Source organism: Salvia splendens, chromosome 20 (assembly GCF_004379255.2).
Source record: "Salvia splendens isolate huo1 chromosome 20, SspV2, whole genome shotgun sequence".
In the NCBI taxonomy this organism is placed as follows: Eukaryota; Viridiplantae; Streptophyta; class Magnoliopsida; order Lamiales; family Lamiaceae; genus Salvia; species Salvia splendens.
The window spans coordinates 209,187-221,485 of NC_056051.1; the positions used below are offsets into that span (position 1 = coordinate 209,187).

Below are 12,299 nucleotides of genomic sequence, written 5' to 3' on the forward strand. Positions count from 1 at the left end.
TTGTTTGAAGTGTGGGATGATGAAATTACATGGATATGAAATTGCTTGATACGACTATGCCAAAAAAAAAAAAAAAAATTGTTTGAATATTTTTGTGCACACCCCGATAAGGAAAATCGGCGAATATGTGATTAGACTTCTATGAGTCTGGATAGATGAAACTCTAAATGATTGAAATTTCATGAATTGTGAAACGTAAAGTATGCGTGTGATTACTTGATTGTACTATGAAAAAAAAAAAAAACACTGGTGGGAAATAAGTAAATACTACGGCTCTTGGAAAATGTTGTGAAGATATGAACCGTGAGACACTATGAGATTATACAATTGCTTTTGTTTAACCGTGAGGTATGATGGCGTTGATTGTGCTGGATATTGAAGTGTGATTGTGAACTTGTATTAATTGATGTTGAGATTTGCTATTACGTCCACGAAACTGCAAATTTTACTTGGAGAAAATACATGTTGCTTCCATGAGCGACAAAACTTTTATGCCTAGGCGTTTAAAATTTCATGACTATGAAACTGTGAAATGCAAAGCATGATACGCGCGTAGTTGCGAGTTGTGATTGTGATACAGATGAGCATGACTTGCATGATTTATGAAATGTGATTCCATGGATGATCGATTGACTAAGTGTTGCTATTCACACATATTAATGTACGATGTTTGTTATGCTATGGAACACCAAATGATTTATACGAATAAATGTATTGATTGTGCAATATATGTACGACGTTATGTGGTGAAAATTCATGACCGATGAAGTACGAGGCATCGTATAGAACCACTATTAAGGGGAATGTGGAACTTTTGAACCTTGTTGCAAACGTAGGAGCCATATGAAGCTTGAGTTAGGTAATGATCATATATACGTGAAGTACGAGGCTTCAAGCTATGCTTGAAAGTATAGAGTGCCTAAGAGGTAGGCCAGACTAAACGTGCTAGAACTTAGTTGTAAGTTGACAACTGCAATATCACTTTCCTGAGTGATAAAAACAACGAAAAATATATATTTCGAACTTTGGTGTATCCTCACAATGGCGAGATCATACCTAAGATCTAATTAAACTATGCAGTCTTGCATACCATGCCAAAATGGCTATGCGACACAAATGCGATGACGTTTACGACACCTTAAGACCACGTGTACAGCGGCAATGCTTTTCGAAAACTATGTGGCATGGCAAGAAGACTTTGAAGATGCGACAATCAAAAGAAATGTTATTAATTTCGACGATACGATGAATCTCAACTTGGAATCCACGATTCCATAGAATGATGTTACCACGTTCAAGCTCGCGAAAAATGTGCGAGGGAGTACAACCCTCATAGCTAGAATGAACGATATTTAAATCAACAGTACTTACTTGGATTCTAAATTCCTTTCGGGACGTTTTAAATAAACGTGAGCCCTTGACTATTTAAACACCTTGGTTGACTCCCAATTTGCAAGTAATGCCCATTGTACTCTCTTCATCGAGTTATGACTCGCTTTCAGTTCTTGAAAAATTTGTACTTGCCTTCGTAACCTCGGACATCTTGATTAATCGTCTTCTTTGATTCATTTTTCGTAAGGACAATATTTTGACCTTATGAACTTCCGTCATTGAACTTCATTCCTAAGGTCGTTTGCAGTTATGACCTTCAGTATAATCACACCTCCGGTCCTATTTTCTTCAAAGGATGGAATATTCTTCTTGGAACTACTGGTTCATCTCTTTATTTTGTAATCATGTATGTGGCAAGTTCTTTCTTGCAGAAGTGAAATTCTTTTTAGCTCGGTTTCACTACATATATTGTTTCATACTCAATGATTTTTCTTTCTGCAATACCAAGTTAAGGCCATCCTGTTCCCTTCTTCCTTAACGGGTTAATCGTGTTAAATTTCTGAAAAGTTCCATTCACTTTGAGTTGTCTTTAACAAACCCGCGGACCCATTGATGTGATCTCATCTTTTCCAATAACATGATGTGGTTGAACCATCATTTGTACTACTTCATGACATTTGCCCATGTTTCTAAATCCTGCCGCGACTGAATATTTTTTTGGCCTTGATATGTTGAACGATATCATTCATTGCTGTCCGGAATTTTCGCAAATTGTGATCTAGCAGTCGGCTATGGAATTTGAGAATTTTTGCAGTTTCATCCTGTTTCCATGACCCATCTCATGTTCTTTCGAGCTCTCATCAGAAGTAAATTCTCAAATCTCTATGGGTTTTATTTGATACCTCTAAACCATTTGATTCTCAGAATGGACGTTTTGAGTCCAATGGAGCTCAATCATTGCATTGATGTTCTTGTTTACTTTATTAATTTTGGAGCCTTCCCGACTAAAGACATCCTTAAAAATGTTGCAACAATTTGAAATCTGTTCATATCCAAGTAAGACTGTTGGGTCAAATTTCGAATCCTTGATACTAGACGGTAGGAAAATGCAGTGGTCGACTCGGATATACACAAGGGATAAGTTTCTATAGTCAGACATGCTCAAAAATGACACACCAACCAGAAGCGTCGACATAACCGACAAGATACATATATGCGTGAACGATCGATTGAACGATAAGCGAATAATGAATATGAGAAGATGTATTTACGGTCACCATCGTGCGAGGAAATTGTACAGGGAGTACGAGCCCCTTCATAGAGTTTATTGCACAAAATAAATATCGTCAACGAGGAAGAACCTATGAAAGGTGACGAGAAAGAGCCACGTGACGGCGATACGATCGAGAAAAAAATGTGTGATAATACCATGAATATTAGAAAAAAATATCGTGTGGAAGTTGGAAGACAAAAAGAGAAGAGTTAATAGAAATTTTCATGGGAGAACTTAAGTTAGTCGCTCACGATTTGCAAGTTATGGCGATGAGGGATATCGACGTAATTCTAGGAATGGTTTGGTTAACCACGAATTTTTGCGACGATTCGTTTTAAGGAGAGACAGATATCTCTACAAGCCCCGGGCAAGGAACCCACCTTATGCTATGGAATTTTGATGAACCGGCGAGCATCTATCATCTCCGCGCTTCAAGCTAGTACGTTGGTGAGGTAAGGACATCCCGCTTATCTCGTCTATCTACAAGGAGATGAGAAAGGAGAAAAGAAAATGGAAAACGTAGCCGTCGTGCAGGAATTTCCGGACGTCGCTCCTGAAGCTTTGCCTGGACCACCGCCAGATCGGCAATTGGAGTTCACAATCAATCTAGCACCAGGGTCGGCACCTGTATCTAAGGCACCATACAGAATGGCGCCTAAGGAGTTAGAAGAACTCAAGATACAGCTCCAAGAGCTTATGGACCTGGGATTTATTAGACCCAGTGTTTCACCATGGGGCGCGCCGGTGCTTTTTGTGAAAAAGAAGGATGGATCAATGAGGATGTGCATCGACTATAGAGAGTTGAACAAGATGACCCTCAAGAACAAATATCCACTGCCAAGGATAGATGACCTATTCGATCAACTTCGAGGAGCCGGTGTGTTCTCTAAGATGGACTTGAGGTCCGGGTACCATCAGTTGAGAGTCCGAAGAGAGGACATACCGAAGACGGCTTTTCGTACGAGATATGGTCACTATGAGTTTGTCGTGATGCCGTTTGGTTTGACGAATGCACCCGCGGTATTCATGGACTAGATGAATCGAGTGTTTCATCCCTACTTGGATAAGTTTGTCTTGGTGTTCATTGATGACGTGCTTGTGTACTCGAAGAACGAGAAGGAGCACGAGAAACATCTACGAATCGCCTTGGAAACTTTGAGGAACGAGAAGTTGTACGCCAAATTCAGCAAGTGCGAGTTTTGGCTAAAGGAAGTAAATTTCCTTGGTCACATCGTGTCGAAAGAAGGAATTCGAGTAGATCCCGCTAAGGTTGAGGCGGTGCAACAGTGGAAAGCACCTTCAACACCAAACGAGATTCGGAGTTTTCTAGGTTTGGCGGGATACTATCGAAGGTTTATAGAAGGGTTCTCCAAGATAGCGAGACCTATGACACAACAACTCAAGAAGGGAGTGAAAGTCAGTTGGACTCCCGAGTGCGAGGCTAGTTTCCAACTCTTGAAGGAGAAGCTAACTAGTGCACCAATCTTAGCTGTACCGGAACCTGGAGTGAACTACGTGGTATACACGGACGCTTCGAAGGTGGGACTTGGATGTGTGTTGATGCAAAACAACAAGGTGATTGCTTACGCATCCCGGCAATTGAGGCCGCACGAGTTGAACTACCCAACCCACGATTTGGAGTTAGCAGCAGTGGTACACGCCTTAAAGATATGGAGACATCATCTCTACGGAGTTCGATGTGAGATCTTTACGGACCACAAGAGCCTGAAATACTTCTTCGAGCAAAAGGATTTAAATATGCGACAACGAAGGTGGCTCGAATTGGTGAAGGACTACGATTGTGGCATAAATTACCACCCCGGAAAGGCAAATGTAGTGGCAGATGCCTTGAGCCGGAAGAGTCATTCCCAACTAGCCACTTTTCTCACCAAGGAAGAAAGCTTGGTCCGCGAGTTTTGTAAGATGCGTTTGGAAGTGGTGAGAGCACCGGAAACGGTGGAAGCGCGAATCGCCACTTTAGTTGTTAAGCCTGATCTAAGGACAAGAATCGTTGAAGCGCAACGAATGGATGCGAAACTAGAGGAAGTTCGTATAGAAGTGCGAACCGGCGAATCTGGACGCTTTAGCGAAGAAGGTAACAACGCGCTTACCTTCCAAGGAAGACTGTGCATACGGGACGACGAAGAACTTAAAAACGAGGTGATGAGCGAAGCTCACGAGACCCCTTATACCGCCCACCCAGGAAGTACGAAAATGTACCAAGACTTGAAGAAGTCCTTTTGGTGGAATGGTATGAAGAGGGATATAGCGGCCTTCATGGAGCGCTGCTTAGCCTGCCAACAGGTGAAGGCTCTACATCAACGACCGTATGGGAAGTTGCAACCACTAGAAATCCCCGAGTGGAAGTGGGAGCACATTGCCATGGACTTTGTGACAGCCTTGCCAAAGACGCAAAGAGGGAATACTGCCATCTGGGTAGTTATAGACCGACTCACCAAGAGTGCGCACTTCATACCGATACCCATAACCTATGGATCTAACAAGCTAGCTCAAGTGTACATAAAAGAAATAGTGCGACTACATGGAGTCCCCGTGACGATCACGTCTGACCGTGACCCGAAATTTACGTCAAGATTTTGGATCAGCCTACAACGTGAGCTAGGCACTCGACTGAACTTCAGCACGGCTTTTCACCCGCAGACGGATGGGCAATCCGAAAGAACGATCCAAACCCTCGAGGATATGTTAAGGGCCGTGGTGTTGGACCGAGGAGGGAGTTGGGAGTCCGCACTCCCGTTGATCGAATTCGCCTACAACAACAGTTTCCAGGCAACGATTAACATGGCGCCGTACGAAGCCTTGTACGGGAGAAAGTGTAGATCCCCGCTCTATTGGGACGAAGTCGGTGAGAGAAGGGTACTCGGGACCGACGCAGTTGAAGAAATGGTTGGAATCGTCCGACAAATTCGTACGAGGATAAAAGAAGCTCAAGACAGACAGAAGTCATACGCGGATGCGCGACGAACCGACTTACAATTTCAAGCAGACGACAAGGTCTTTCTCAAGGTACCCCCGTCGAAAGGGATAACGCGTTTTGGTGTCAAGGGAAAACTAAAACCGCGATTTATTGGACCTTACGAAATCCTCGAAGGAGTGGGTCCTGTTGCATATCACTTGGCGCTACCTCCAAGCCTTGGGAGCGTGCACAACGTCTTTCATGTGTCGCAGTTGCGGAAATACGTGTTTGACCCAAAACACGTGATTCACTACCAAGAAGTCGCGTTGAACTCGGACTTGAGCTACGAGGAGAGACCCCAAATGATTCTAGACCGTAAGGTCAAAAACGTGAGAAATAAACCAGTTGCTTACGTGAAAGTACAGTGGAGAAACCACGGGCACGAAGAAGCCACGTGGGAGCTTGAGGACAAGATGATGGGTTTATACCCAGAACTCTTCCCATGAGAGTACCAAATTTCGGGACGAAATTTCTTTTAAGAGTGGTAGGATGTAACGCCCCACTTTTCGAACCCTAATTTTCGAACCCTAAGACGAATGTATTTATTGCTTTGATTGCAGAAATTAAATGGCGAATTATTATGTGTTTGCTTATGTGACCTAATTTTGTTTTGACCGAGTCGAATTCGTTGATTCTATGACGTGGTTATGATTAATTGATGTGGAATGAAATATATTGCGGTGAATTATATTATTATGGGGAGTGAGATTTAATTAGTATCATAAATAATTACCTTGCCCTTTCATTGTGGAATTTTCGACCACTATTATTTTGAGGAGAGGAATTCTATTTTGTTGGATTTAATTATTTGATTGGGATAATTATCCAATTAAATCCAAAGCCTAATTACCCTATTTAATTCTTGATAAAAATCGGCCCCCACTATTATTCCTAAGGAGATTTCGAAATCTCCTAGCTTGTGGGAGAAGAAGTTATTCATTTATTCAATTGATCCCTTAATTATTTCTTTCCATGTTTTAATTGGAATATCCTAGCAAATCTTGCCTTATCTATTTTATTAAAGATTTGGAAATTATTCCTTGTGGGAGGAATATTTTTACACGCCTATTCCCTATATTTTATGGGAGGATTTTATTAATTTTTATGCTCCGTATTATTTTATTCTGCTCCGTGAAAATACCAAATAAAATCATGGGCTAATTTATTAGCCATGATTTTCGAAAATCCTCCTTATTTCTCCCTCAAATTAACGCCAATCATCCCTCCCCAAATCTCTCAAATCTTCATTTCAATTATTTCCCCAAATCTTGAATTTATTGGGGAATATTGTATTTTTCCAATTCTATAAATAAAATATCAAACCCAAAACCTAAACCTAGCCCCCAAAACTCACGCCCACTTCATTTCACACGCCCCTCCCCTTTTCATCTCCCCCCACACTTGTTCATCCATTCAACTCAAGATCCCATCGATTTTCCAAGAGATTGTTGAAGAACCAAGGTTTTAATTGCTTCCTACCGATTATTTCGTCCAAGAAAAGGTACATTCAAACCCATATTCTTCAATCCTCTCCATCTAGACTTTCTTTAACTCCCTCATGCATGTAGAGAGTGTAGGTAATGAAGATCTAAGGGTTTAATCGGTGGGAATGTGAAGTCATACGTGTGAGTGCGTTTTGATTGCAATTGCTTGTTGATTTATTGAATCCTCGGTGGTTGATGTGCGATTTCATGAAAATATGTGTTTAAGGACTCTTTTGAGCATGATTGTATATCAAAACCTTGAAAAGATTGATTTTGAATGAGTAGGGATAAACCCTAATTCGAATTGCTATCAGTACGAAAATCTGTGATTTCCGAACAGTGTGTTCTGATGTGTTTTTGACCAACCAAACGAACTCCGATTTGACCGATTCTTTTTCCTGTATAAACTTCGTGATGTCTTCTATATTGTGTGTAAATTTCGACCCTTTTGGTTAAACTATGAATTTATGGTGAATTTTTAAAGTTGACTGCGCGATCCTGCCAAAAACGTGTTTTCTCGACCAGTAGGTTACGCCTTTGGTTTGCCCGACTTAAAGGTGGTATTTTGACATGAAATTTAAACTGAATGTTATTTGATGAGTCTACTGCCTTGTCATAGAGTTTTAGCCCCATCGGAGGTCGGATGATTTTTAAATAATTTTTACAAAAAGGTTGCGCAGAGCTGCCAGATCTCTACTTTGGTTAAACAACTATATTTGTATGCTTGAATGACATACATGAGTTTACATATGTGATGAGGTGATGTGATATGCAAAGATGTGTGATATGGTGTGATTCCTATTGTTGATTGGGAAGGGGAATGATCTAGGACATGCATGATTTTAGTCCATGTTGATGACTAATTGAGAATACCTTATCTAAAGGTGAAAATTCGTGCGCTAAACGTGATATCAAAGGAAAAGCGAAAACTTGAAATCTAAAGGGTCGAGGTGGGCTTCTTTTCTACCCTACGATATGTGTGGGTTTTATTTTATTAAAATCTTTTACGTATGACTGTGGAGAGATAAGGGTGGTTTAAAGTGATTATCATGCCTGATTTGTTTTGACATGCCTATCTGATGTGGCTGTTGCCACTGTTATATAAATCGAATTCGGGTCCTCGTAGGGCCGAAAACCCTACGTGGATTAGTGTACACCTATGGTAGATCGTGTGCTAGCGTACGGGCTGGCCGGTCTAGTGACCTGGTTTGCGGCCGCATTCCTTGTCATGTATTGGCAGATATGGTTGATGACGATGGGAAAAAATGACTGCGCAGTCGCTATTTTGAACAATGGAAAATGTTTCGGTGCCTCGGGTCTTTTAATCTCAAACCCCGATGGTTACCTACGTATGGCATGATAATAATATGTACTCTTACTTAAAATGTTTTCGGCACGAGCCACTGAGTATTTTCAAAAGTACTCAGCCCTGCATATGTTTTCTCTATGTGCAGGTTGAGCAGCGACGAGCGGTTGGTGGTGTTGAGCAGGAATTAATAATAAACTATGGTCGTTTTGAAACTCTGAGTGTCGTCGTGTCTTCACACATGACGTCACTCTTCTCTTGGATGCTTCCGCTGGGATATTTTCTTTACTTGTTTTTACTTAACTATGAATCTTTTTGATTAAATGTTGAAAACTCGTTACTCTTTTATTAATGTCAAACCTTTGGTCTTTTTACTTATCTTAATATAAATGCTTTTGGTCGTTTATTTATTAAACTTAAATTCTTAGTCAAACTTTTATTGAAACCCTAGCCTTCTATGCCCGTTCTTTAAAACCCCTTTAAGTCGCGATCGCCCGCTTTTATTAACCCTAGAGGGCGGGCGTGACAATATCCTTTTGATTCTATTTTTAATTTATAGTTTGGTTTGTTTATTTTGTATTACACCCTTTGTATCTTACTGTACTCTGTCTTCAATAACTCATAAAATAATACTATATAAAATCTCATACCGGAATCTAAATGTTTAATATTTAATAGGATGGAGGGAGTGTTACTGCATTTTTAATTTTTTTTTTGTAATTGGTTATGTTTTAATTTACTATATGAATGTCTAGTAATTTATATTATATATTTAATATATTTCCTCCCTCCCATTAAAAATAAGGACATATGATATTGCAAGGGAATTAAGACAAAATTGATAAAATAAGAGAGAGGAAAGATAAGGGAGTTAAAGTAGTATTAGTGGATAGTGAGACCCTTATTATTATTAGTATTTTAAAGTGGTATAAGTGTAAATAACTTGATGTAGTATAACGGTAATAAATTGAGATAACTTCAAAAAATGGAAATTCTTATATTTTTATGGAACGGACGGAAATGAAAGTGCCCATAATTTTATGGGACGGAGGGAGTATAAAATTATTTATATATACTAGTATTTTAAATGTAATTAACATCATTATAAATATAATTATTATTAAAAATTTGATTGAGGATGAGTTGATTGAGGGTTACTAATCAAAGTAAAAAAAATGTAAATTTAGGGTTGTATATGTATGGATGAGAAAAAAATGAATAATGTTATTAAAAAGTTTCAATGAAATTAGATTGAATGAGAGTTGCGAATTAAAATAGTCTGATATGTAATTCACAGGGCTCACCTCAAACATAAAAGTGGTCAGTGGTCACGGACTCACAGTTTCAAGGAGTTGGTATTGGTTAATTATGAAATTGATATAATCGATTTGTTGGGATAAAAACGAACATTCAGTACATTACCCTTTAGAGCATTAGCATTGGTGCGGATGTCCCAGAGGATATCCCCGCGGACATCCCAAAAACACCTCCTGCCACGTCATACGGACATCCCACTGCGGATGCCACGTCATACGGATATCCCACTGCACAGTAGCGGACATCCCCAAGGACATCCCGACGGACTTCTCACAATAAAAAAATTTAATGCAATAATCGTGACGTCCGCGCGGACGTCCGTGGGAGTCAACGCAATGGCGGACGTCCGCACGGACGTCATGACGGATATCCGCGGAACGCCGCGGAACTCCGGTGTCCGCAACGGAAGTCCGTATCCATGCCTCCCTTGCACAATGGGGGACGTCCCGCGCGGACTTCCGGCACGCCGGTCAGAATTCCGCCGGGACGGGCGCCATTGTTGATGCTCTTAAATAACATCATTTTCTCGGGGAAAGGCGAATATTCGATTGTAGTTGTACAAAGTAAATGTCCAAGATTTTTATGAATTGGTCATAACTCATAAGATTAGGAAGGCAACTGAAAATTAGTGATGAGATAAATTATGAATTGGTTTGGATTATATGATAGTAAAACAATATCTGAACGTCAGAGTCAAAGGAGATGGGTAGTGTACTAAGGAATAACAATATTCTACGTAGACTTTGTAGGGTTATAATAATAATAATAATAATAATAATAATAATAATAATAATAATAATAATAATAATAATAATAATAATATATTAAGAAAATGGTAAACATTAAACTCCAAAACTTTCAATAATAGTATATGAATTGCGATGTTACCAACAAAGCTCCCCGGCAGTATATGAAGGACCACAATGAAAATGCAAGTTCAATCTATCTCTTCCATTGTTATCATCAAACTAGCTAGCTAGCGCTTCCAAGAATGTTTGTACCGGAGGTGAGACGCTTCGTTCCTATAGTGAGCATCGTCGGAGACGAATACTGCTATCCATACTTGGTGGACCTTGTAGTGAAAAAAACCGTAGGTTTATCCACCAAGCATGTGTGTGTCTTTGATGGGACCGGAACCCTACTTGTGCAAGTCGTTGGAGGGTGTTGGCAATTGAACAAGAAACGAACCATGTACAATTGTTTCGGTGCGCCTATCATCACCATGCGAAGGAAGGTGCACACTTGTTGATTTTCTAACTTTGCATTTGTATATACTTACCTTCAATGGCGGACGCAGAATATTTATCAATAGGGGCTGAAATTTCTAAATTTTGTTTTAAAGTATATATTTGAGTGATGTAGATAATTTGTAGGGGCTTTTAATTACACTATAATTTACACTAAATTTGAATAAATTTTAAAAACAATTAATAGAAAAAAAGTAAATAAAAAAAAGAAAAAATCATTGAGGGCTTAAGTCCTTCCTCCAATATACTTGGGTCCGCACATGCTTACCTTCTTCATCATGATATACATGGTGTATGAGACAAGACTTTTTGTAGGCACACCAAGAATGGATAGTCCACAGCGGCGAAAGACTGGACGGAAGCAATCTTCTCTACACTGTACACAAACCTCAGTCTTTCCAGCTCAAAAGAAAGCTTGAAATTTTCCTATCTAGCCCTATCACTGGAGAAATTTGTGATTTTCGTGTTATTGGAAGTTATATATGTCAATCATTCAAAGTCTACAAAGGCGAAACTGTGGTAGCAGAGGTAAATGCCAACGTCTTAATCACTTTTGCTTTATCAAATACTCCCTTCGTCCATAATTAAATGTCTTATATTTGACCAGCACAAGTTTTAAGAATTGTTTCACTTAATGTAGTAAAATGGGTAGAAAAGTTAGTGGAATGTGGGGCCTACTTTTATATATTGGTTTTATAATAAAATGTGAGTGGAATGAGTTAGTGGAATGTATGGTCCATTTACCAAATATAGTAAAAGTGAAATGGAACATTTATTGGCGGACGGATGAAAAAGATAAAAACGGGACATTTAATGACGGACGGAGGGAGTAACATTCACTATATACGTGCAGGTTAAAGACAACTCCAAACTAAAAAGCTTAGGGAAAGGGAGTTTCCAAGCAAGAATGTATCCTGGGATCGATTATGCCTTTATTGTCTCGTTGCTACTCATATTTACCGAAATACATTTCTGAATGACAAATAATACTATATGGGGGTGTTTGGTTTGCAAGATTGTATCCACGGATTAAATATGTAGTGTGTTTGGTTCATGAAGATTTAAATATCAAGGCTTACACTTTTGCATCATCATGCATTCATGCAGATCTTACCTTTATGAAGGTTTTTAATTGTGTATCATAGCATCCTTGATCCGACTGCATGCTCAAATGCTTTAGCAATACGTCGAAAGGCATCGATCAAAGAGTAGAGGGGAAAATAAAGCTATAATGAATTACTCCATTTGTCCCCCATTAATAAATTGAAAGAAGTATCATATGTTCGAAATTGCTATAAGCAGCCGCATAATATATCAATGCATGCAAAAGACACAAAAATGTGATGTTTATGTAGCCAAGAGA

General features: G+C 39.5%; 1 protein-coding gene across 1 annotated transcript; it reads left to right on the forward strand.

Annotated features, from left to right (window-relative positions):
* Positions 1–10,672: 10,672 nt before the first annotated feature.
* On the forward strand, positions 10,673–11,921 carry LOC121782144 (protein LURP-one-related 14-like). Its single transcript, XM_042179868.1, has 3 exons — positions 10,673–10,923; positions 11,252–11,464; positions 11,790–11,921. The coding sequence occupies exons 1-3, from the start codon at positions 10,681–10,683 to the stop codon at positions 11,910–11,912; spliced, it is 579 nt and encodes a 192-aa protein (XP_042035802.1). The 5' UTR covers positions 10,673–10,680; the 3' UTR covers positions 11,913–11,921.
* The last annotated feature ends 378 nt before the right edge of the window (positions 11,922–12,299 follow it).

Excerpts from the sequence above, each read along its gene's own strand:
- LOC121782144 (XM_042179868.1), top strand. The coding sequence starts at position 10,681 with ATGTTTGTACCGGAGGTGAGACGCTTCGTTCCTATAGTGAGCATCGTC. Across the intron at positions 10,924-11,251 it reads TCATCACCATGCGAAGGAAG|GCACACCAAGAATGGATAGT; the intron begins GTGCACACTTGT and ends GACTTTTTGTAG. Across the intron at positions 11,465-11,789 it reads GCGAAACTGTGGTAGCAGAG|GTTAAAGACAACTCCAAACT; the intron begins GTAAATGCCAAC and ends ATATACGTGCAG.